The sequence below is a fragment of the Plecotus auritus genome (genome assembly GCF_963455305.1).
Source record: "Plecotus auritus genome assembly, chromosome: 5".
Taxonomy (NCBI): Eukaryota; Metazoa; Chordata; class Mammalia; order Chiroptera; family Vespertilionidae; genus Plecotus; species Plecotus auritus.
Window position 1 is genome coordinate 139,347,885 of NC_137776.1, and position 27,202 is coordinate 139,375,086.

The 27,202-nt window shown below is 42.0% G+C and overlaps 1 protein-coding gene across 1 annotated transcript in view; it reads right to left on the minus strand.

Annotated features, from left to right (window-relative positions):
* DOCK8 (dedicator of cytokinesis 8) overlaps window positions 1–27,202 on the minus strand; it is a 199,277-nt gene that overhangs the window by 126,597 nt on the left and 45,478 nt on the right. Inside the window, exons 3-4 of the mRNA XM_080667875.1 lie at window positions 14,679–14,854; window positions 11,794–11,865 (exon numbers count right to left, since the gene is read on the minus strand). Coding sequence (XP_080524001.1) covers window positions 11,794–11,865; window positions 14,679–14,854 — 248 coding nt within the window. The remainder of the gene's footprint in view (window positions 1–11,793; window positions 11,866–14,678; window positions 14,855–27,202) is intronic.

Genomic DNA, 27,202 nt, shown 5'->3' on the forward strand with positions numbered 1-27,202 from the left:
TGACTCTCATTGGATTGTATTATGCTCTAAAGATGAGCTATTTGTTTGAGTAAAAGGAGACAAGAAATAGTCTAAAAGAGAGCCATGATGAGCTTGATGACTAGTACAAGTCAACGTTTAGTGAAAACGGCCACCCACTGCCAATGTCTCCTGGCCACTTCCATCGCCTTGACCCAACCTGCACTGATCGGGCTGGGTGAACAACAGGCCAAAATGGGGAACTGAAAGCAAACAAACAAGGAAATGAAAAAGGTGTACTCTGAAAAGGGAAATAGGCTAAATATTTAGAAAGGATTTTAAGAGAAATAGCCAGCATAACTCTGGTTTGAGATCCCTAAGCACCAACACAATAAATACACTTTAAAATGTTAATTATATTGTTCATAATCATCAATTAACAAACAGCTTTTTGGAGAACCTGTTCAAACAGTTCCTCAGAAGTAGTAACTAACTGAAATATCTGAGAAAATGATTTTGGTTCCAGTTGCCCTAAGTGTGCAGAAGGGAGTAGTAAAAAAGGAGTAGATACAACTGGGACCAAGCTCTATTTTATACTATAATATTGATTTTCTATTTTCTAACACAGATCCTTTGAAATGAGAGAGTTTCCCAGGGGATTTCATAAACATGCAAGCTTCTCAAAAGTTATTCTCGCCAATATAAATTTCGGCAGCAATATGTATGTATGTGCTAGATGGTTGGGCTTTTCTAGTACAGAAAATGAACTTTTGGGATTTTCCCTAAGGGTGAAAAGAAATAGTGTCATCTGATCTCATGTCTTGGGGGCAAAAGCCACCCAACTCAGAAAGAGGCAAATATAGGCAAGTTTCAAGTTGTACCCTGATTATACTACCCCAGGTGACAACATGCTGAATCAGTGGAAAAGCCGATTTTAAGGGAAAACATTCCCCAAGGAATTAACTAATATCAGTTCATTCTAAGATGGAAGCAAACAGTGAATTAAATTCAAATTTCTCACTTTAGTATCTGCCTTTTGCCTTTCTTAGGACTTGTGCACGGCAAAGGGAATTGATGTCAAAGCTCAGTCACATGCCTCTTCACAGGAAAACCTGTGTGGGCCACCAGAATGCAAACCAGGAAGCAGCCTGGTTTAAGACCTTAGATTAAGCCTTGGTAACCAGAACAATATTTGTTTTAGCTTTGCCTCTTGTCTCACAAAGTGTACCATTTCTAAGAGTGTTTACTTACAAGTGTACCACAGACACAGACACACACAGACACAGACTCACACGATTACAGATTGTGCCTCCATCCATCATCCTCAAGTCATCTCTCTGTTGCTTCATAAGGTGAGGCATGGACAGAACATGAATTCTAGGATATTTTTCCCAGCTTAAAGATTTTGTGATAGTTCATACACTATATCTAAAAAATTCAAATCAAATTTTCTTCTCCAAATATGCTTATATCTGGGGAAAATGAAACTGATTTGGCAATTGTTCTTTTGCTCTTTTATGCAAATAGAGGCTTGCTTTTTTGTTGTTGTTTTTTTTCTTTCTTTTTTTTTTTTTTTTGTCCTTGGTTTTGTTAGAATGTTTTTGGAGTTTTTTACATGGACCCCAAAGACACTGACAAATGAGCATTTAAGACAAGTTACAGAATAGTGCTAGAAGTTCATTTCCCGATATATACACTCTAATCCTATGTATATGCCAGCCCTCAGGATTTGGGTATGAAGAGCATTAAGACTAGTGTATTCTGTAGCCGTGTGTGTGAAACCAGAGCAAACCTTTTCCCTTCCTCATTCTGGATTTAGCATTTATTTCCCCATTTAAAATTTCAGAAAGTTGTGAAGCTAGCTCCCTTGTGGCAGTAAGGGTGAGGCCAGCGGGCGGGGAGAGGATTAGGGTTGGCAAGCATGTAAAGATGACTCATTTCAGAAGTGCCCACCACAGAAGGCAGGCACCACCACTGGGCAGGTAGTGAGACTGCTGGCTGAGTGCCACTGGCGACCAGAGTCCCAGCCTCATCGCCCCACCCAGACAACGAAGCCAAATAAAGCCATGCTCCTGTTGAGCCTAATTGTAGATGAGACGGGGAAGTAGGCCAAGTGGTGGCAAGACTGTTTTCATGCAATGAACACAACCTATTGCTTCTCAAGAGAACTGCATCCCTTTTCTTCAAACACCATGTTACACATTTGGGGACCATCCAAAGACCAAACACATTTTGAGAGCATTCTTTTTAGAGCCAGTGTGGGGGATAGACAGAACTTGCAGACCTGGTTCAGATGCTGGCTCCTTAACATACTCCTGGCTCTGAGACCTTAGGCAAGTGGCTTCATCTCTCAGAACGTCAGTTCCCTCAAGTGTAAACGAGGGGGAAACATTGCTTTTTGGAAGGCTTATTGTGAGGACTGCAAAATAATTACGTGCCTCTTCATCTTTTTCTCTTCCCTTTCCCATACCTTTTTTCCTTTTCTCTCCCCTCCCTTCCTGTACAACGTGGCACTAAAAGCCATCAGAACAAGGTAGCCATCCATGCTGGGGGTGTTGAGGAAGCGCAGAGTGGGAAGTTGAAGACTAAACATTTAAAAGATTTCAAAGGGCTTCCTGGCATGGAGAATCAGAACCCATATGGTGTGGGGAGGGCATTCAAACCCGGGGCAGCCTGGCACATGATAATAGAGCCTGAGTGGAATGAGGAGGACATGTACCTGGAGGAGAGGCCTGCCACAGGTGTCAGAGCCAAGGCGAGGTGCCAAGGGTGTCCCTGTAGAGGAAAGGCCTGGCACTCCGTGTCAGGAAAGGCTGAAGAGGGCAAGCCTGGGGCAGGGGTGTCAGATGATGGGGATAGAGGGGTGTTGGCAATGGTTACAGATTGGGAAATTAATCAAGAAAGTAAACATGTAAGGACAATAGGAGTCAGACTGTTCACTGTGCAAGAAGCAAGTTAAAACTGTAGAGAAAAAGAAAACCAGAGTGAATATTGTGATGTTGGATTGGGGTAGCGCATATTGACATGAACTCATAGCTTTCAGCTCACACAGCTCTATCCTCTAAGAAGACATAGGAAGAGCAACACCTTAATAGCAATGAGCACAGTCAACATCGACATCTTGGCTTCTAAGTACCCTTTTCCACTAAAAGGAATAAGAGCTTTTTGAGAAATGATCAGGGGTGAGGAAAAGGAAAGCGTGAGATCAGCCTGGAATGTCTTGTGGCAGAAAGCAAGAATGTGATCAGTGACTGTGGGGACATGTAAAAAAGACATAAGAACCAGCTGAAGAGATTCACACAGGTCACTTGGAGGGCAATTTGAGCATGAAAAGAAATGATAGAAATTGATTAAAACATAGGAAACTATAACTCCATTTTGATACAAGTAAAATGAAAGCTTGATGAGGAATGGGGCATTTATAATGAACCCGAAAATGGAAGGACTTTCTAAAAAGTAACGGGCATGTCATCTCAAGATCATGGATAGTCAAGGAACTACCGAGAAACTAACTGTCCCCGAGTAAACGGGACTAAAGATGTGTAAAGTCTAATGCAATGCATGACTGTACACTAGATCCTTTTGCTCTAATGGGCCTTCGATTGTAATAATGTGTCAATACTGATTTCTGGAATGTGATGGTTTTGTAGTAATTATGATGGAAAATGTCCTTGTTTGTAAGAATTACACACTCAAGTATTCAGGGGTAATGAATGGAGGATTAGGTCAGCCATTTACTCTCAAGTAGTTTGGGGGACGAGAGGAAAAGGTCTCTGTACTATACTTGCAAGTTTTCTGTAAATTTGAGATCATCTCAAAATAAAAGGAAAATAATATATGTATGTTAGGTGTCAGGCATTGAAATGAAAACTGGTAGTCTGTCCTATTTACCAACCAGGCATTGATTCTGCAGCTCCTATGAGTGTAGGAGAGACCTCTGAACAATCCACTCTACCTCCCAGCCCCCTAATCTCCCTCTTTGGCTTGGTTGGTGGCTACCAATGCCTGACTGGTTTAGGGTACAACAGCCCCACCCCTTGATGCAGAGTGGAACAGTTGGGCAACGTTGCAGTGTGATCCTTCCAGAGCACCCTGTGGATCAGGCCAAGAATTTATTGCACTATCATCTTAGTTGATACTTCTCTATCTTGTTTCCCCCACTCCCTTACAGGCTTTTTCTAAAGAGCATGCTCTTGAAAATCACACGCATCCAAAACCCTGTCTCAGGCTCAGCTTCTCAGAAATCTCACCAGCTCAATAAAGGAGATAATTTTTAAAATAAAAATCACATGCAATACCAATGCATATATTATAGGTCTAGAGACTCTTATTTTATGGATATATTGAATTTAAAGTCTCCTAACACCTTACTGCTGCTGGTCTGTATTATTTTTATACTAGAGGCCCAGTGCACGATATCTGTGTGCACTGGTAGGTTCCCTAGCAGCTGCCGGCCTTCCCTGGCTGCCTGCTGCTGCTGCTGCTGCTGCTGCTGCCACCGGGGGAGGGGCTGGGGCGGTTGGCCGTCCCCGCCCCCCTGGTCAAACTCCCGGATGAACACCCAGTCGAGGGGACAATTGCATACTAAGCTTTTATTATATAGGATGGGACATTTGATTTCTTATCAAAAAACTAAAGTAGAACTCTGAAAAGTGCTCACTTTAAGACTCCACTTGTAGACTTCTCCGCAACCTCCCTCCCCCCACCAAAAAAACACACACCACCACCAGAATGAGACTATTGTCCTGATTAAACCTATTCCATTCCACCCCTTCCAGGGAGTCTTTGTGGATTTCCTTTCCCAGATGTGCTGCTAAAACCATGGGTTTGGGGATTCCAATTTTCTGACGTCTTAGTAGCAATGGTTCTCAATGAGGGTAAATAATATTTCTTTCCCTTTTTGATTGTCGCAATGACTGGGTTGTGCTACTATATTTCATATTCTGCATGCATGGGGCATCATACATAATGAGGATCACTCCAAATTCAGCATCCAACAATTCTATCAAATGTCCTGTTGGACATTTATGGAGGTGGGAAAACCAGTCTGTAAATATCGGAGCCAAGGCCCTCCACCATTTTGCAAATAAATGTAAAATATTTTTGTACCTTGTTTTCCAGGAAAACCACTACCATGTAAATGAAGGGGAGATTAAACTTCGTGCTGATTTGAGTTCTGCCACGAGTTTTCCCCCATTTTAGAAAATAACGTTTCTGACAGCAGAAATGCTTTTTGTGGTATTTGAATCACCCGTACAACACACTTGTTGCAGTCTGTTTTTGTAGGTGTTATATTCACAATGATTCTTCCTGCAAGTGCCAACAGCTATGTTATTTGTGTTCTCTGGTGCAGTTGTGTCCTAGCATTTGTATATTTGCGTACATGCTACTTTAGATATTATGTTTCTTTTATCTGCCCTCTATGTAACAGTTGGGACATTTTATTGACTTCTGAAAACAAGAAAGTTTGTGGGTTATAAAGGTGGTATTATAAAGTACTTGTAACAGAAAGATGGTGTTAGGTCTGATAGATCTGAGAACACTTGCCTTAGAGCAACACAATATGGATATTTGCTTGTTAAAGTTTCATTCATCCTTCCATTCAACAAATGTTTATTAAAGTATCTCCTGAGAATAAGGCACCCAAGAGGATGCAGAGAGGAAGACACAAGAATACTAGCTCTAAAGGAGTCCCTGTGCTCAGTGAAGTGACAGTTTAGTGAGAAAGATCACATATTTAGCAGGGGAGATAAAATTTTAGTCAAGTAACTAGAACGTAATGCTGAGTATGACAAAAACTTCTAAGAGAAATACAGACCACATGCTTTGAAATCTCAGAGAAGAGAGTAATTACGTATGGCCAGGTCAGGGAAGGCTTTGTGAAAGCCCTGGCCTTTGAGTTGGGCTTTAGCGGGTGTGGCTTTGAGGGGACAAGGGGTCGGCACAAAACAGGCCAAGAGCGTGGCTCAGTGATACTGCAGCTGGACTGCTGCTGGTAACTGCCTGGGTTGACAAGCCTGGCCTGCTTCCCACACATTTAGAAAGCTAATGGCTAAACACCTTGACAGCCAGCACAACAAATGCATGTCATAATAAGCAATTGTTGATCGGGGAGACATTTTGATGGTGTTTGGGGAGTAACTGAATTATACGCACTGATGTGTTTGAATTTTAATTGTTTACCCGTTCACTGGGAGTAAAATATGGCATAATAAAACAGATGATACCCCATTCCTTGATATCCCAGCTCTCCTTGAGTATGACCTTCCTCCCAAACAACCTTAATCACCTAAGATGAAAGACAAAGTATAGGACTTTTATGGTGCTGCTCATAACACTCATGCGATGTTTCACTGTCGCTATGGATAATACACCAAGAATAAACAGCATGCAAATAAGTTTAATTACTTAAGAGTTCGACTCTCCACCAAGACATCAAACACATTCCTCAGTTAATCACTTTAGCTCATTTAGAGAAAATGACAGAGGATATAATGCTTAAGGTATTTAATGTCACCCAAAGGATGCCAGCAAACATTAATCCATACAAAATTATCAAAATATCTGAAAGTAAGATGGGATAAACAAGTAACCAGGGCACCATTCTAATCATTCGATCAATGATCATTTTCAAAAATCCTAAAGAGAAAAACTTTTTTTTTTTTTAGAGCAAGGACACAAAACTTGCCCTATCCATGAAAGATAGAGTGGAATTCATTCAAGGCTTCTTCCAGTGTAAGAAACACAAACATTTCAAGTAGAAAAATATATTTACCCCACCCCCCAAGAGATCATGTATTTGAAGTTTCTGTATAGCTTAATCTTTCTCTATTAATTTAAAAAGAAAATCTGAATCGTCCTCTACCATTCATGGGCAGTACTATTTGTCTGATTTAAGAGTCTCAATTACAGAACTTGAGTGGCAAATGCTCTATAGAATTATGAGAGTGGGAGGGAACAGAAGTGGCCATTACTCTACTCCTTTGCCCCCTAAGTGGGATTCAAAGCCATTATCCCAGTCAGCAAGAACATAGAAGACTAACCCCAGATATTATAGAGAAATGTAATATCAGCAAGGAGATAATTGGGGAATAAAGGAGCTAACTAAATCAGTGTTTGACTGCATGGTTATGGATGACAAAGATCTATCGATAGAAGGCGAACCGGCTTCATTAAGTATGGCCCTCTAGAGGAAGGTAGTTTCTCCCTCTGTGGTGCATTAAAATATATGGAATAGAGTTTTGGGTTCATTCCTTTGAAATGCTAATATAAGTGCTTTTTCTGAAGTCCTCAGAAAATCTTATTTCACTTGAAAGGAATATTTTAGATGAGTCAAATTGGAACTAGATAAACTCTAAAGTATAAATCTTACAATATTCCGAATCTTATCTTTATTCCACTTTATTACATCCTATATAATAAAAGGCTAATATGCAAATTGTCCCCTCAACCTGGAGTTCATCCGGGAGTTTAACCAGGGGCCGGGGTTGGCCAACCGCCAGCGGCTCCTCCCCTCAGCCGGTTCCACCCCAAATTGACCCCTCAACCCCAATCAGGGGCAGGCTGGCTGGCCGACCTCCTGCGTCCCCTCCCCGAGGCCGGCCGGGCTGGCCCTGATTGGGGCAGGCCAGCCGGACCCCACCTGTGCACGAATTCGTGCACCGGACCTCTAGTGAATATATAAACTATAGTGCCTATGATGTGACATCTACCCTGGATCATTGAATTAAGCTTTAACAACATTGAGTTGTCCTTTGTTTTTTTTCCTTTGCATATAACATCTTACTAATTGGTCTAATATAAATAATTTGTCAATTGGGCAAGAACAAATGAATCTTATTCTGTAAGGCTATTTAATAAGTATCATAAATAGTAACTAATATTTATGGAATTATTGCCATGTGCCAAAAATCTTCTAAGTGCTTTACATGTTATTTTATTTTTTTGCATACAAGGAAAGTTTATGAGGCAAGTACTATTCTAATGTCTATTTCCTAACGAGAAGATTGAGGTACAAAGAAATAATTTGTCTTAGTCACTCAGCTAGTAAGAGGTGGAACCATGACTTGAGTTCATTTACTCTTGCTCCAGAGAAGCCACCATTTTCACAACTCCTATCTAATAAAAGAATAATATGCAAATTGACCATCACGCCAACACACAAGATGGCTGCCCCCATGTGGACACAAGATGGCCACCACAAGATGGCCAGCAGGGGAGGGCAGTTGGGAGGGACCAGGCCTGCAAGGGAGGGCAGTTGTGGGCGATCAAGCCTGCAGGGGAGGGCAGTTAGGGGTGACCAGGCCTGCAGGAAAGGGCAGTTAGGGGCAAACAGGCTGGCACGGGAGCAGTTAGGCATCAATCAGGCTGGCAGGGGAGTGGTTAGGGGGTGATCAGGCTGGCAGGCAGAAGCAGTTAGGGGCAATCAGGAAGGCAGGCAGGCGAGCAGTTGGGAGCCAGCAGTCCTGGATTGTGAGAGGGGTCCCAGATTGGAGAGGGTGCAGGCTGGGCTGAGGGACACCCCCCTCCCCCGTGCAGGAATTTCATGCACCGGGCCTCTAGTAGTATTATAATTTGATTTAATTTTTATAGAAAACTAGAGGCCCGGTGCATGAAATTCGTGCACGGGGGGGGGGGGTCCCTCAGCCCAGCCTGCACCCTCTCCAATCTGGGACTCCCAACCACTTGCCTGCCTGCCTGATTGCCCCTAAATGCTTCTGCCTGCCAGCCTGATTGACGCCTAACTGCTCCCCTGCTGGCCCAATTGCCCCTAACTGCCCTCCCCTGCTAGCCTGTTTGCCACCAACTGCCCTCCCCTGCCGTCCTGGTCTCCCCCAACTGCCCTCCCCTGCAGGCCTGGTCGCCCCTAACTGCCCTACCCTGCAGGCCTGGGTCCCCCCCAACTGTCCTCCTCTGCCGGCCCGGTCTCCCCCAACTGCCCTCCCCTGCAGGCCTGGTCGCCCCTAACTGCCCTCCCCTGCAGGCCTGGTTGCCCCCGACTGCCCTCCCCTGCAGGCCTGGGTCCCCCCCAACTGTCCTCCTCTGCCAGCCCGGTCACCCCTAACTGCCCTCCCCTGCAGGCCTGATCGCCCACAACTGCCCTCCCCTGCTGGCTATCTTGTGTCCACATGGGGGCGGCCATCTGGTGTGTTGGAGTGATGGTCAATTTGCATATTACATCTTTATTATATAGGATTATCTGTCTATAGTGAAATTGAGTGATTTCTGTTTTCTCCTTTTATTTCCCTGTGCAGTAATCACTAAAATTTCTACAATGAGCACTCTAAAGAGTCATTTTTTTTTAAGTTTGTACAAGATAGAGAAAAGAAATATTCCAATGGAAATTGCCATGAAATTCAACTTCATGAATAAAATGAGCAGGAATAAAAAAGTGCAATGTCCCAAACAGCAGTAAAAACCAAATGAAGTGAAATGGACTTTTCCATTTATCATTTCTTAGATTTTTTTCAGAACCTTAATATTGGAAAGCATCTCTAATTATAACATAAAAACTTGAGAACAACTTGTCCTAAAATCCTTTATTTATTACCAGCAAAGCATAATCTTATTTGATTGCCTGGCAAATTTGGTTTTCAATTCCCATGAGAACAGATGATGGATTAACATCTAACTTTCTCTTAATTACTTTATAGAAGCGAAGCTTTCTCTTTTTCAGCTATTAAAAATACTATGCATACTGACATTGCGTACTTCAAAAAACACCAGTACAAATTCAATGGCACACTTCCAGGAACTAGATAAAACCCAACTCCCAAAATCTTTCATCATTTATCCCATAGAGCAGTAATTCTTACTGAAGTATAGGCAACGTGAGGGTATCAAAACTTGAAGTTAGTCATCCCCCCTTATCCGAGGGGCATACTTTCTAAGAACCCCAGTGGATGCCTGAAGCCACAGATAGTACCAAATCCTATATGTACTCTGTTCTTTCCTATACATACATACTTATGATACAGTTTAATTTATAAATTAAATTAAGAAATTAACAATAATGAATAATAAAATAGAACAATTATAACAATATACTACAGTAAAAGTTCTGTGAATGTGCTCCCTTTCTCTCCTAATATTGTACTATACTCACCCTTCTTGTGATGATGTGAGATGACATAATGCCTGTGTGATGAGATGAAGGGAGGTGAATGATGTAGGCATTGTGATGGGGCATTAGGCTACTCTGAGGGTAACATAAGCATTTCCATGAGTTGATCTGATAACCAAGTTGGTGGCTACTAAGTGACTAACGTGTGGGGAGCGTATACAGCATGGAGACGCTGGACAAAGGATGGTTCACATCCAGGCCTGGAGCAGGACATTGCAAGATTTCATCATGCTGCTCAAAATGGTGAGCAATTTAAAACTTATAAATTATTTCTGCAATTTGCCACTTAATATTTGTGGACAAGTGGTTCACTGCTGGTAACTGAAACTGCAGAAAGCAAAACCGCAGGTGAAAAAGGACTGTTGCCACAGGTTCTCTGATGTTTCTCTAGTAGGGCATGCCCCCCAATCTGCAGAATGCTGTCCAGGTCCGTGGCATGGAGACATAAAGCTCAGGACAATGTCACAAAACACTTGTTTAACCCAGGAGAGAGCAGCCTTTTTGACTAGAAGGCAAGCAACAGTTTATTTCTTGGTCACAAATTTAAATGTTACCTTTGAATCTCAGGCCAAGTTTCAGTTCATTTATTCACCCCTCTCCCTGCCCCAGGAATTCATCAGAATGGAAACAAAACAGGGAGACTGTTCTTTGTGTTTGAAATGTAACTTTCTCCTTCAGTAGGTGAATAGATAAGCTGTTGTAAATCCAAGTACTGCAATATTAGTCAGCAAAAAAAGAAATGGGCTATCAAGCCACAAAAAAAAAAAAAAAAAAAAAAAAAGATGGAGAAACAAGGCTAGACTATGGAGACAATAAAAAGATAAGTGGTTGCTAGGGAGGGCTGACTAAGTGGAGTACAGGGGATTTTTAGACTATTCTGTATGACTCTATAATGGCAGATACATGTCATTATTCACTTGTCAACACCACAGACTATACAACACACACACAAAATGAGCCTTTATGTAAACTATGGACTTTAGTTATTATTCATGTATCAATATTGGCTCATCAGTTGCACGAAATGTACCACACTTAAGATCCATCCAAGAAAGGATAAATCTGTCAGAGATAGCTACAAAAAGTAAAAGAGATTTTATCTGACCTTTAATCCTTAGGGAGGATCTAGTAGATAGGTGAGGGAAGGAGGGCATGCCCTGAGGGGAAACAAGAGCAAGGGGGTAGAGGTGGACTAGTGAGGAAGAGCGTCAGGCCCAGAGAAAGGAAATGACTTCAGGGCTTAAGGAAAGTGAGTTTTAATAGACAGGATGGGACTAGATTACTAAAGCCCTTGAAAGGCAAGCAGATGAAGTTTATATCTGATTTAGTAGGCAGTAGGGAGCCTTAGCAGGTGTTTGAACAGGGGAGTAACATAAGATAAAGTCAATCCTTATTACTCATGAATTTTGTATTTGCAAATTTGCATACTCATTAAAATTTATTGAAACCCCCAAATCAATATTCACGATCATTTTGGGACATGTGCAAAAAAATTTAAAAAACAAAATAAAATTTAAACCCAAGATGCTAATAATAGGGGAAACTGTTGGGAGATGGGGGCCAGGGGATGCATGAGACCTGTCAGTAGTTTCTACCCAATTTTTCTATAAACTTAAAACTGCTCTTGAAAGAAATCTATTAATTAAAAAACAATTAAGAAGCTAAAAATAGAAAATAAATACATATGTAAAGAGGGAGAGAAAAGAACTTACTTCTGGTTTAAAATTAGCCACTCCCGAATATAGGTCTGAACACAGTCCTTGACATGAGGGTCCAGTTCAACCCTAAGGAGATGGGTAATGAAATAAAAACATGTTGTTACTGTGCAAAAACCACAAAGCAAGGCCTTATCATAACCAAGGAGAGGGCAGCACGGTTTCAAATCCATGTCAAATGAGAATGCTTGGGGCAATCCTTACCCAGTCATTCCAAGTGCATTCCTCAAGCAATAACATTTTTACTTTGATGAAAAATATGTTGGCACTTTATGCTTTGTAGGTTTTCTTCGTTACAGAGAATTGCGTGCAACTGTACTTATCCCTAAAGGCATTCTGACATAAGACAGGTAGAACTAGCTATAATCACATACAAAGCTGGAAAAATAAGTATAAGTACCATCTTTTCAGAGGGGTGACTTGGGCATGGTTTTTGCTCATGTGTAACCTTGTTAGGACGTGCATGTCTTTCTTTTTGAAAGCCCTGGAGAACAGTGTTCTTACCAGTATGCTTTGAGAAGTTGACAGGGAAAAGGAGACATAAGTACTACTGTTTGAAATACTTTAAACAATAAAATAAAATCTTAAAAAATTAATTAAAAATAAAGAAGTTGACAGACTCTGGCTTTGGTTGGTGATCATTAATTGGGGTGGGTCTTGCACATCATGAGATACTCTTCAAGTGCTCCAGAGTCTTGAAATCAGAAATAATTAATTTCCCACAGCAACATAATTGTTTTGTTGTTTCCCCCAATGTTTTGGTATTAGATATAAGTCTAGGTACTGCAAGTTTTAATTTTCTTGTTTGTAAAAAGGAGATAAGAACAGTACTTACTGTGTAGGCTTGCTGTTAGTATTAGATGAAGTATTCTAAACGTTAGCCATATGGTCCCTGGGCTCTGAGTGTCTATATCTAAGCCCTACCCCTTATCAGCTATGTGACCTTGGGTCAGTCACTCAACCCTTCTGTGCCTCAGTTTCTTCACCTTAAATTGGTGATATTAATAGTGGAGCGTGTCCTTTAGAGAGCTGTGATGAAGTTTAAATAAGTTAGCATGTGAAGTGCTTAGAAGAGTGTCTAGCACATAATAAGACCTACAGATGATAGTTCATACTTAAGTACCATTCACTATGCGTTAGGCACTGATGTAATCACCTTAAAGGTAGTAATTCAGTTAATTTTCTATCAGCGCCCCCTAGGACAGGTGCTATCATTATTCTCATTTTGCAGAAAAATGAGGTGACAAGGACCTGGCTTAAAGTCACCCAGCAAGTGGAAGAGCAGGGGCTGGAACCCAGGCAGCTCACCTTTGGAGTGCAGGCTTACCACTACCACACGATCACGGCTCAACACAAAATTCTGGGCTAGGCACAGGGGGCTCAACAGCATCAGCTGTTTACTCTGATGATGACCTTGGTACTTTGTTGGGCTTTAATGACACAGAAGACTTTGGGGCAAGGATTGAAATAGTACTGGTTGTTTTCAAGTCATCAGACAGTGTTAGCTATAAATTTCAGTAACAAGGTAGTATTGCACTAAAAAATAAGGCTAAGAAAACTATTACCTCCTCTATCAAATCTCAAAAAATAAAAATCCTCCTACCTCTAAAGTATTTTAAACAGGTTCTTCCAAGATCCCAATTCATTTGAAGATAATTAACCATAGATTTTACACAAAGAAATCAAGTTAAATGATTCTCCTAAGACTAAAAATAATAGACACTACCCATATTAAAGTCAAACCTGAATAAATGGACTAAAAACAGGGGAAAATGTTTCCTAAGGATCACGGAGTTTTTATTTTGTAGGAAGTGAGTATTTTCAAAACATTAAGAACTGAGCATGCGGTCAGCTCTATGTGAATGAGAACTGTCTAAACAACAGAGCAAAGGGTAAAAAATACCATATCACTGTTCACTGTCATCCAACTTCCTTAAACTGTAAGAAAATGAAACCCGAACTTGAACCAGAATAGACCAGAGTAATGAGGGCAGGGGCCATGTTTCATTATCTCCTTTCTGGGACTTTTTGGGGAAGAGGAGGAGGTTAAAAATGTCCAGGAAGATGTGAATGTTAACTTTGTTTTGAAAATGAATGCAAATCAAAGTTCATCCTAAATCTCCAAAGAGACATTGCTTTTTACACTACAGAAGTAATGAGTTTCATTTAGATATAATTCCATACCTATAAACACATAGACTAACCCAGTGGTCAGCAAACCGCGGCTCTGAGCCGCAGTTTGCCGACCACTGGACCAACCCACTGTGGAAACTCAAGCCCTAAACAGCTATTCACATATTTACTCAACAGGGCTTTCTCCATTGCTTTTCCACTTGACAAAAATTTCTTCAAGGGAAGGAAAATTTGCCTTATTCATCTTTTTATCCCACTGCCCAACACATAGTAGATGCTCAACAAACATGGATCGAACTTATGTTTATAACTTGATCCAGTAATTAACCAATTAAAATGCTTCTGAATGGAGGCTTTAAAAAATTTTATGAAAAATCTTGACATATTTACAAGTGGAGAACTTGAGGCTTCCTGAGGTCACATGACCCGCCCAAGGTCACTGAGTTGACACCCAAGCAGTCTGACTCCGGATCCTGCACTCTTCACCTCTGATGGAGCATTCTGGTTTGTCCCACTGCACCCCTTTAACTGGCTTAGCTCCCACATGGCTTTTCAAAGCCTCTGGTCAAACCAATTCAAAACCTGTCTACATGTAGGTCTTTGGGTTATCGTAGTCATCCTGCACATCTCACTAGAGCTGAGTAATTTTGTTTATTTTTAAAAGAGGTCCCAAATTAGAGCACCTTTCCCCTTACCAAGAACAGGCAAGACAATCACAATCCCATGTACAGTTTAAGAAAATGATTTACCCTTCCTCCGGCAAAGAGGGCTGCAAAGTCCGACATTCCTTTGGCGTGAACACCACGTCCAAGGTGTCTTCCGTGAAGTCTCCCAGCTCCTGGGCCAGCTCCACATCCAGGTTGTTCAGGTGTGTCATCAGAAGTCCTTCGAAGTCCACCGGCTCCACGGGTTCATAAAACTGAGGCTGCAGGGGTAGGGAAAAGGAAAAGGAGGTTCCCTCTCGATTTTCAGATAGAAGCACTAAGGCGACAGTAGGTGTTTGCTCCCCTGCCCCTTTCCACTCAGTAAAAGTGCTCTACTCTTAGCTTAGAGGAGCTGTCAAACACAGGCAGCGATATGGAAAAGAAACGCAGCTCGGAAAGTCGAGTCAGAACACGATGAGTAATTAAAATCATACCCGAAGGCAGAATTTTTCTCTGCTTAATTGCACCTTGATGAGAAATCCTGAGGAGATCCAAAATGAGATCATAAGGCTTTGCTGCATTTTTACAATTTCTCCTGCAAATGCTCTCTGAGGCCATACAGTGAAGTAGAAAAGAGGCAATTTTCCAGAAATGCAGGCAAACTCAACAACATTCCTTTGAATATTTCAGCATGGTGTTTCCTTTGGCCTGGGTTATCCTATACATTGGTTCTTGAAAGCGCTGCATTCGTAATCACAGCCCACAGTGAACCAGACTTGGGGGCTGAAACACTCCCAAGGCAGTGATTTCCAGACGCTGCTGGGCTGACTGGTGCAGGTCGGCAAGACATTTTCACTGCCTGCTGTTGAATGAGCAAAACCAAGGGCAATGGGGTGAGGTTTCATATAGCTGCTGTACTTGCTTTAAAGTGATGGGGTTTTTGCTCTTCACTTAGGTCTTTCCACAGTGGAGATAATAAAAGAAGTGATAGAAGTGGTGGTAATAAAAACAAAATTTTCTTTAGTTGATAAAATAAAAAGTTGGCAATTCAACAAATACATATTCTTGTCTGTGAAGTCCAAAGACTTAGGAACCACTGCCTTAAGGGAGAAAAGAATCACCCAGATCAGTAGATTTGTGTAATAATAATAATAATAATAATAATAATAATAATACAATAGCAGCTCTATGGTGTTCATTTATGGCAGACTATTTGGAGTCATCTGCCCAAGGATGTGCTCTACCTCTGACCCCCTCTCTGCAGACCAACAAAACAAACACCCCAGATTCTTGACTTGTACTACCTCGATATGAAACAGGGACAGATCCAAAGGAAGTGCTAATGAAACCGAGTTTTCATCGCCCTGAAACTGTCCATCAGACTAGATGTATGGGCTCCAAGCCGGATAGGAGGAACAGCATATTATCGAAGAGGCAAAAAGAAACAAGGTAAGAGAATGTAAATGGGTCTTGCCCTGTCCCTCCCCACCCCTGCTGTCCCTGGTGGTAGGGGAGACATGAATGACATGTTGGGGAGTGAGGACAAAGCTGAGAATTGAGCAGCTTTTTGCCCTCCTTTTTGTCTGGGATGCTTCCAGGTGGAGGACTTACACAATGCCAGAAGGGTCGGAAGGGCCAGCAGGGAAGACAACAGACATCCTTCAATAGAGCAGCAGAGCAAAGACTCTCTCCCTAGCTCCCCATGGCTCTCATGTGGTGTGACAGAGGACAAGGAAGTTTCTCTTGCTTCTAACTGGAGATCAGCTAAGGAGACGACCATAGTCCTTATAGGCTGCCTCTCAAAATGAAGCGACAGGGACCAGCAGGGCGCAGGAGCCAGACATCAGCCAATGCAGGAGCCAGGTGGGAACAGAGTTTGCAGAAAAACATTGTTGACCTCAGCCAGAGGGAACTACTGGCATCATCTATGCATGCAACAAAAAAGCCTACTGCAAACCTACGTAAGACCAACCTCAATAGGGAAAGTGAACTTTTCCACTCCTCACCACAACCCAGCAGACTTACATTTATTTGAAATGAAGAAAACTGCATTTTGCACACCCAACCTTATTAGTGTAAAGTTTATACCTATTGAACTAACAATTATTGAGCGCTAACTATGTGCCAAAAAATAGGGCTAGGTATCCCATTTAATTCTCACTAGAACTCTATAAGGTACACACTTTTGTTATTCCCATTTTACAGATGAGGACAGTAAAGTCTAAAGATGTAATAATTTGCACATGGTTAAACAGCTGTGAAGTAGCCCATCTGCAATTCAAACCTAGGCAGGTTCCTGTTCTTAACCACTATAATTTTATTTTCCCTTGTGGGCTTTTCAGGAAACATGTATTTCCAGAAATAATTAAAACACAAAGCAATAGTAAGTGTGTTTGGGAGTAAAAAATATACATTTACTACTACCCACAAGTCCATTCTGAGTTTCTCATGAGATTGACTGCTTAAAATGAACAACAGTAAGTTAATTAATTAAAGAAGTAATAAATGTAAATTTAATATAAAGAGTATCAATTACTCAAGCAGAGGCACTGGAAATATAACTTAGAATTATAGTGAGGCACAATTTGAAGCAATGTGATTCTAGCACTAATACCTAGTAAGCAGAAGCTTCCATAGAGAATGGCATTTGTGTGAAATCAACAGAGAGAAAAAAATTCAGTGTCATATCCCTGAAATCCAAAGCCACATCTGATGAAAACGTGGCTGACAGCAGCTCCTGTTATCACTAAGAACCAAGGAGAAAGGGTGGCTGAGTCCCTTATTCAGCAATTATCTGCTGAGCATCTACTGAACACAAGCCACTGGGTTGGGCATCAGGGACACAGAAGAGTACAGGGAGATCCTCTCACGCATCTTTCCATCGCTCTTTAGTCAACAACCATGAGGTGGTACCGTTTGTCACATTCACACGTATAAATCACTATCTTTGAAGGGAAAAGCTATGATAAAAACACAGTATCACCACTGAGCACTACTTGTGTGGCAATGTACCCAGTGCTCTATGCACAACCGATCATAAAGTCATAACCTCTTGAGGTCTGAATAGATTTCACGACTAAAGAGACTGTAAACACAAACCATGATGATAGGATTATTGAGTATGGTTCCAGTACTGCACACAAGCTGATATTTAATAGTCTCCTCTACCCTTTCCATACTGATACTAACAAGGGAGGAAGCTGTTCATTCTAAATGTGATGTAAACTAGTCTTGCCGTTGGCAAGTGGGTGGAGAGCCCGATTAAGGTTAACAAGGCCTCCACGCAAGTTGTTCCTCTTGCAAATTCAAATAATTACTGGGAACCAAAATAGATTTTTCTTTCTAAACTATTTGAGGTCTTAATCTCAATTATTGTGAGGCAATCAACACATACATACAAATACATACAGTATGCCTGTTTAGCGGTAAGCAAAGGGAGAAAGTAAGTACTGGAGAGTGTTACAACGGTACTGCATTTTATTGGGGGCTGACGTTTGGTGATGGGGTGGGGAGTTGTTCTAAGGTCAATCCCTAAGGAAGGACTTGGGCCCTTGGGGGCTTAAAAGCCCAACATGAAAATTACCGTATTTTTCCATGTATAAGACACCTCCATGTATAAGATGCCCCCCCACTTTTCCAACCCAAAATTAAGAAATCAATATTTTAAACATTTTGCTGGTTTTCCTCTTAAGGCCTTCTCCTTTTTTGGTATCTTAAGGAGTTGTTCTTCCTGTTTTCTACACTGTCTGATCGTATACTCAGTGGGAGGAGGTCCAAATTGTCTCTCTGCAGCTCTATTTCCATGCTCTTTTGCATAACTGATTACATTCAGTTTGAATTTTGCCGAATAAGACAATCGCTTACCAGTATTCATCTTTTTATTTTTTGACATCTTTATGGGCTCAGAACACTCTGGTCCCTCTCCACTTCCACCTCCAATTATGGCATCAGCTGACGTCAGTAACAATAAGGCTGGTGATTAGAGGAAGCCTGTTTAATAAGGTATGGGCAGCTACACACCGTGCAGCTCCCTCCTTGGCTGACTTCTGTGTATAAGATGCCCCTCAATTTTCAGTCTAATGATGTCAGAAAAAAATTATACATGGAAAAATATGGTAACTATTTTGTTTTTTTCTGCTATTGAGTTATGTGTGGCCTCCTAAGTCAGTGGACACCCAAGACTAGTTTAAATGTTAGAATCCAAAGTAATTTCAAAGTCATCTTATACCAGGCATGATCATATTGTGTCTATCATTTGTTAAAATGATGTAAGAAAAAAACCCCAAATAATCATAATAAAAACAAAACACCCTCTAAAAATGAAGATAATTAAGAATACAAATGATCCTAAATCAGGCTTTATCTATAGTGATGGCTTTCTGCTTTGTCAACTTGGCTAGGCTGAACTACATTCCCCGAATTCCCTTCCTAGTATGTTGCCAGACAGGGTGAACTACAAAAGTTTCCTCTTGCCAGGGATGGAGGACAGAAGGGAGGCTGCAGCTATTTGTAGCATACACACACCTTCTACTGATACAATCAACCTGTGCTGCTGTGAAAGAATATTACCAAAGTAATTACAGTCCCTAATCAGTTGACACTAAGTTAATCAAAATGAAGATTATCCTGGCTGGTCTAAATACATTGGATACTTTTTCAGCTTGCTGGTGATCTTGCTTTCCTGACAATCCTGGGGAATTGTAGCCAATTCCCCATAATCAATTATTTAATATACATACATATGCAGCTCCTACTGGTTCTGCTGCTCTGGCCGAACCTGGACTAATACACCTACTTTTATTCCTTCAACAAATGCTCACTGGGATCCTACAGCAGTCCTGCACTAGGCTGGGAGGACAAAGTCACCGCCCTGAAGCAATTTCCAATACTTCTCTCGTGCAGACTTGCACAGTCTTTTTTTCTAGCTACTTTTTTCAGAGGCCTGGTCATCAGAATACTAGATATACGCAAAAAGATTTTAAATACCTTAAAAGTTTAAATTATTCACAGCTATTTAAGGGAGTTTGAGCTTTTCCTTGCTCTCTAATGCACATCAAAGACTAGCTCTCCTGACATGGGGTAGGATTCCATTTGTTCTGAATCTGAAAATTCCTACAGTACCAGAACCATATCTGTTTAAAATTAATCTATGCAGTTCCCAGCACAGTGTAGCATTCCAACAGCACATTGATAGCAGAGTAAAATAACAAACCTGGACAATATTTCACAAATAAGAATATTGAAAAACAGAGACTAATTTGTGACTTTGAGCATGCTTTCATATGTCTCTTGGCCTTCCTTATGTCCTCTTTTGAAAAGTATCTATTTAGGTCTGTTGGCCATTTTTTGATTGGGTTGTTTATCTCTTTTGTTAAGTTGTATGAGTTCCCTGTAAATGTTGGAGATTAAACCCTTATCGGTGATAACATTGTCAAGTATGTTCTCCCATACAGTGGGCTTTCTTGTTTTGTTGATGGTTTCTCTTTTGCTGTACAGAAGATTTTTATTTTGATGTAGTCCCATTTGTTTATTTTCTCTTTAGTTTCCATTGCCCTAGGAGCAGTATCGGTGAAGATATTGCTTCAGCATATGTCTGAGATTTTGCTGCCTATGGATTCCTCTAATATTTTTATGGTTTCCTGCCTTATGTTTAAGTCCTTTATCCATTTTGAGTTTTTGTGTATGGTGTGAGTTGGTGGTCTAGTTTCATTTTTTTGCATGTATCTGTCCAATTTTCCCAACACCACTTACTGAAGAGACTGTCTTGACTCCATTGTATGTTCTTGCCTCCTTTGTCAAATATTAATTGAGCATAGTGGTTTGGGTCAATTTCTGGGTTCTCAATGGAAAAATATCTTCAGGTGAGGATTAACAACAACAAAAAGTCATCCGAGGCCTCCACGTTGCCAAATTTAAAGGTCCTGGTTTATCTACACTACTGGACACAGTTAATCAGTCCCTCTCTCTTGAAATACTTGTCCTAGTGTGTCCCAGCTTCTGAAAGTCCATTCCAGGAAACCACTCAGTCCCAAGGAAATTGAAACAATTAGTCACCCTACCTTTGAGACACCACTTTTTCTAGGTTCTCCTCCTGATACGTAGTGCCCTAAGGTTCAGTGCTAAAAACATCTTCTCTTCTCAATCTGCATCCATGCCCAGATGATCTCATCCACTCCCATGGCTCTAAATACCTTTTTTGTTTTTTATATTACAAACTAGAGGCCTGGTGCATGAAATTTGTGCATGGAGGGGGGGTTCCTTCAACTCAGCCTGCACCCTCTCCAATTGGGGACCCCTTGCGGGATGTCCGACTGTCATTTTAGGCCCGAATCTGGGACCACTGGCTCCTAACTGCTCACCTGCCTGCCTGCCTGATTGCCCCTAACTGCCTCTGCCTACCAGCCTGATGACCTCTAACTGCCCTCTCCTGCAGGCCTGATGTCGCCCTCAACTACCCTCCTTTGCTGGCCAATTTGGTTCTGATTGGTCGGTTCTTATGCCAGCATCAAAAGCTTCGCCTCCTAGGCAGCCATTGGGTCCCCACAGCACCCACCTTTGGTTCTGATTGGTCAGTTCCTATGCCAGTGAGCATCAAAAGCTCCGCCTCGCCCTAACCGGTTTGGCTCAGTGGATAGAGCGTCGGCCTGCAGACTGAAGGGTCCCAGGTTCGATTCCGGTCAAGGGCATGTACCTTGGTTGCGGGCACATCCCCAGTGGGGGTTGTGCAGGAGGCAGCTGATGGATGTTTCTCTCTCATCGATGTTTCTAACTCTCTATCTCTCTCCCTTCCTCTCTGTAAAAAATCAATAAAATATATTTAAAAAAAAAAAAGCTCCGCCTCCTAGGCAGCCATTGGCTCCCCACAGCACCCAGATTTGGTTCTCATTGGTCAGTTCCTATGCCAGTCAGCATCAGAAGCTCCGCCTCCTAGGCAGCCATTGATTCCCCACAGCACCCACCTTTGGTTCTGATTGGTCAGTTCCTATGCCAGTCAGCATCTCCAGGCCTATCTCTGGGCCTAATCAAAGAGGTGGGGCTTAACAGCAGCCCCACAGAGGCCAGGAGAGAAAGAAAAGCCTGGCTGCTGGAGAAGATCAGAAAGAAAGAGGGAGAGAAAGAGAGAGGTAAGTACACTGATCAACAGCTTCCACTGAGGCTGCAGATCAGACCCTGACTCACTTTCTGGGTCTCAGCCACCTGGGCAGTCAGTGCTGGGTTGCCAGGCTGCAGCTGGGCAACCCAAGCGCTGACTTCTGGATGGTCTGCGTTTGGTCACAGGCTTGGCCCCTTCCCAAGCCCCAGGTTTTAGGCTTGGGAAGGCCCCCCCCACCCCCGACTCCAATGGCTGGCTTGGAGTGACCTGGGTGCCGAGGAGGTTCCCGGAACCCAGGCATGTATGCAAATTAACCACCATCTTTGTTGGGTTAATTTGCATACTTACTCTGATTGGCTGTGGGCGTAGCGGAGGTACGGTCAATTTACATGTTTCTCTATTATTAGGTAAGATTTATATCTGCAGCTTCAACCTTTGGCTTGAAATCCAGGTTGACTTTTCCAATTATATCTCAACATCACCACTTGGTGATCTAATAGGCCTATCAAACATAACAAATTTAAAACAAACTCTTAATTTCCCTGCCAATCTGCTTTCCCATATCTTCCAAGTCTTCTCATCTCCGCAAGTGGCAATTCCATTCCATGGGCTGTTGAGGGCAAAAGCTTTGGAGTCAATGTTGATTTTTCTCTTTCTCTTACACCTTATGTATTATCCATCAGAAAATCCTATCCACTTTACTTCTGAGATATATCCAGGATCTAACCATTTCTCACCTTCTCTACTCCCACCACCCTATTCCAAAGCACCACCATTACTTTCCTGAGTTATTGCAACAACTTCACCTAGCCCAGTCTGTTCTCCCCATGACAGCCAGAATGATCCTTACATAAAGAACCCTATAAGTAATCTTTATAAAAATTACGATTATGCCTGGCTGGTGCTCATGCTTCCAGCGACTTCATCTTTTTTTCTTAATATATCTTTATTGTTGACAATATTACAGATGTCCTCTTTTTCCCCCCTTTGACTCCCACCACCCCCTCCCCAAGCCTTCCCTGCACTATTGCCTGTCCATGGGCTATGAATATATGCATATAAGTTCATTGGTTAATCTCTTCCCACTTGCCCCTTCCCTCTGAAATACATCAGTCTGTTGCAGGCTTCATTGTCTTTGGATCTATTTTGTTCATCAGTTTACTTTGTTCATTAGATTCCACATATAAGTGAGATCATGTGATACTTGTCTTTCTCTGACTGGCTTATTTTGCTTAGCACAGTGGTCGGCAAACGGCGGCTCGCGAGCCACATGCGGCTCTTTGGCCCCTTGAGTGTGGCTCTTCCACAAAATACCACGTGTGGGCGTGCACGTACAGTGCGATTGAAACTTCATGGCCCATGCGCAGAAGTCGGTTTTCGGCCTGGGCGAGTATTTTGAAGAAGTGGCGTTAGAACACTCAAGGGGCCAAAGAGCCGCATGTGGCTCGCGAGCCGCGGTTTGCCGACCACTGGCTTAGCATAATACTCTCCGGGTCCCTTCATGCTGTCTCAAACAGTGACTTCATCTTAACCAAGGGAAGAACCAAAGTTCTTCTGAGGCCTATGACCCAGCCCTACTTTCTTTATGATCTCATCTCCTACTGCCTACTCTGTTCATCTCACACTCTGCTTCCTAACTGTTTCTGGAGTATGCCACATACTCTTGTCCTGGGGACTTTGCTCTTGCTGTTCCTTCTGACTAGAAGACTTTTCCTTTAGGTATCTGTCAAGTTCATTCAGAATCCTTCCCAAGTGTCTCCTTTCTAGACAGAGGCCTTCATAGACCACCAAATAGGCTCTCTTCTGTGTCACTCTCTATTCCCTTTTCCTGTTTCATTCTTCAAATCATTAAAACCTCCTTGATATAGTCTACATTCACTTTTTTTTTGTCTATGTCTCCCATTCTAGAATGTAAGTTCCAAGAGGCAAGACCCTTTGCTATATTCACCACTGTATCGCCAGCTCCTAGAGCATCTCCTACCACAGAGTGAGACTCAAAACATATTTCTTAAATGAATGAATGAGTGAGTGAATGCTTAAGACAATCCTTTCAGCTCTCTACCATATTTAAATAAACAGATCTGGAGACAGGTTCTTCTGGCTTCAGTAATTTCAAAGTACAACGTCTTAGACCAGTGGTCGGCAAACTCATTAGTCAACAGAGCCAAATATCAACCGGACAATGATTGAAATTTCTTTTGAGAGCCGAAAACCGACTTCTGCGCATGGGCCACGAAGTTTCAATCGCACTGTACGTGCGTGCCCACACGTGGTATTTTGTGGAAGAGCCACACTCAAGGGGCCAAAGAGCCGCATGTGGCTCGCAAGCCGCAGTTTGCCGACCACTGTCTTAGACTAACTGCTTCCCTGCTTCCACCAGTGACAATCTTCCCCTGATGGCATCAAGTGGAAGATGCTGACATGCCATCGTAGGCTACCATCTATTTTTACCAAGGTGGATTTGATTCCCCTGCTTTAAACAGTGACAGTAATAAAACCCTTGCTCTGCATGCAGGGCCCCACTCTTTCATTCTATCTTCCATGTGAATTTGCATGAACACTATACACTGTACTGAGATCTTCATTTTCTATCATGTCCCCTCCGTGAAATCAATGAAACCTAAGAACAGCCCAACCGCTTGAAAAATGAAGCACACACAAGCAAGGGCACAAGAAAAATAATAGAGGACCATATTTATCAAGTGATCAGCCTTAGTAGTAAAAGAAAAAGGTTGCTTTATTTTTCAGAAGCTTAAACACATAATAAAAATGAATGCTTTCTCAGGTATGAGACTTTTTTTTTTTTCCTACATAAATGTTATACGGGGTGCACAAAAGTAGGTTTAGAGTTGTATTAGAAACACAGAGTTAATAAAGCTACTGTAATAATAACATGCATGTCTTTTTTTATACGAACAACTGTAAGCCAACTTTTGCCCACTCCTGTGTACAAACATGTCACGTAACCATGGTGGTTGGTACATATCCAGGATGTGGCTTTTTACATCCTTTTCTTCACCCAGGGACATTATGGTCCAATTCATTCAATTTCACTTTGAAATTTCCTATTCTCATTTTTTAAAAACAGGACTTGCCCTCTATAAAAATGTAGGTGAAGATCATTAATGCCATGATAGTGTATCTCATCCTTCTTTATACCTTAAGGCATAGATCCAACACTTTCCTCTCTTGCATACTTTACTCCCCTTTCTACTTTGAATAATTAAAAAATAATTTTAGTATTTTACAGTTTCATTTTAATGAATACATCCAATATAGAGTTGTTGACATCTGAGAGTGTCTGGCAAACCTGTTCACATGGCTGTGGCAACGCAGAATGCCAAGGCCAATGAGCAATGCTACATTAAGGCCACTCCCTCTGGCCCTGGGCACAAAGGACTCTGACAGGAGCGTCAGATAGGCCCAGAACAATTCCATCATCATGTCTAAGAAACCAACTCCAATGGTGGTTCCTCTTCATATTCAAATATAAAATTTTTAAAAATATTTTATTGACTTTGAAAATGCTTGTATACACAATTATCACAGCTAACATCAACAATTAGAGTTTAAAAACAAAAAGCTGATTAAACAGAAAAAGAAATCAAACACACCCTTCCTCTCACTTGACTTATCAGATTTATGACAGAAGCCACTATCTTTTTTTTTAAGATTTTTTTTCACTGATCCTCAGAGAGAGGGAAGCGAGAGGGAGAGAGAGAAACTTTGATGCTGGAGTGAAACATCAATCAGCTGACTCCTGCCTCCCAACTCCGACCAGGGATAAAGCCAGGCATGTGCACTGACAGAGAATCGAACAGCAAACCCTTGTTGCAAGGGACAACACTCAACCGACTATCCTTATATAAGGATATATCCATAGGGATGCATGTGGTTCTTGCTGACCATACTCTCTGAAACTCAGAACAACTAGGACAACAAGAGAAACTTCACTTTCTTTATGTTCTTCCTCCTATTTGGAATACTCCTACTATGTAGTTCTTTAAACTAGACCACATGTTAAAGTCCCAGGGAACTTTAAAATACCTGGGCCCACCCCTTGGGATTTTTATTTACTCATTAGAGGCCTGGTGCATGAAATTCTTGAACGGGGGGATGGTGCGGGGGCGGGGGGGGGGGGTTGTCCCTCAGCCCAGCCTGCACCCTCTCCAATCCCGGACCACTGGCTCCTAACTGCTCACCTACCTGCCTGCCTGATCACCCCAAACCACCTCTGCCTGCCTGCCTGATAGCCCCTAAACCCTCTGCCTGCCTGCCTGTCTGATGCCCCTAAACCCTCTGCCTGCCTGCCTGATGCCCCTAACTACTCCCTGCCGGCTGCTCTCCCCTGCCAGCCTGATAGCCCCTAACCGCTCTACCTGCCTGCTTGATCACCCCTAACCGCCTCTGCCTTGGCTCCTGCCACCATGGCTTTGTCCAGAAGACGTCAGGTCTATCCAGTCTAATTAGCATATTACCCTTTTATTAACATAGATTCTATGGTGAGCCTGACCACAGGTGTTTCTAAAGGTCCCTGGGATTCTGATGGGCAGACAGGGCTGAGAACCTTCCTCTAAATCTCCTCACCTTCCCCATCAAGTCTTTATCTCCTATTATGTCATGGATTTTTCTCTCTTCTGAGCACCTACCACACTCAAAGCCAGTATAGATTTCCTATATTATCGCAAATAGATCATAAGGCCCTTTAGAGGCAAAACAATCTCCTATTGATCTTCTTCTTTTAATCTCCTACTGTCTCCACAGTGCCAAACACATAGACAGTAATAGCCACTATTTACACAGCATCTACTATGTCATTTATGTTAACCTTAATAGGGTAGCATTACTATGCCAATATTGCAAATGAGGAAACTGAAGCCTTCACAGAGGTTAACTTACCCCAAATTATATACCAATTAAATGACAGTTATACTTCACCCCAGATCCATGTGACTCCAAGTTATTTCCTCTTGCAAAACAACAAACTTATAATTGAGTTTTAAATTATTTTATCCAGTTAAATACTTTCAAAAAATTAAACAACCATTTGTTTTAGCACGTGGAGTTGTTGAAATGGTGGTTTATATAAACAAAGGTAAGAGAAACAAAGGTCAAAATGCACTCATTCTTATTTTTCAATTGTCTAAAATAACCCAAGGGCCAGAAGAACCCCCCATATCAGAATAACCGATCAGCTAGGACAGATACCCAGTCCCCAACCAATCATCCCATGGCAACTCCTTATCCTACCTCTCCCCTCTTGAGTGCTTATATACCGCAACACTAGAATAAAAAAACGAGGCTTGATCAGGAACCTTGTCTTGCCTCCGTTCTTCGCGTTCCTTGTTTGTTTCATTCTCTTAGGTGGTTCCTGCGTGCCCTCGTTGCTGCCCCGCGGGCCGGGGCAGTCTATGGCTTCTCACTTAAGAGCAGTTTGTTAGGGCGACTTCCAGTTGAGAGTCTTGAGATGACAAACTACTTCTCTGCTTCCCCAGAAATGAACCCTGCTGAAATGTCCCATTATCTTCCCATAAAT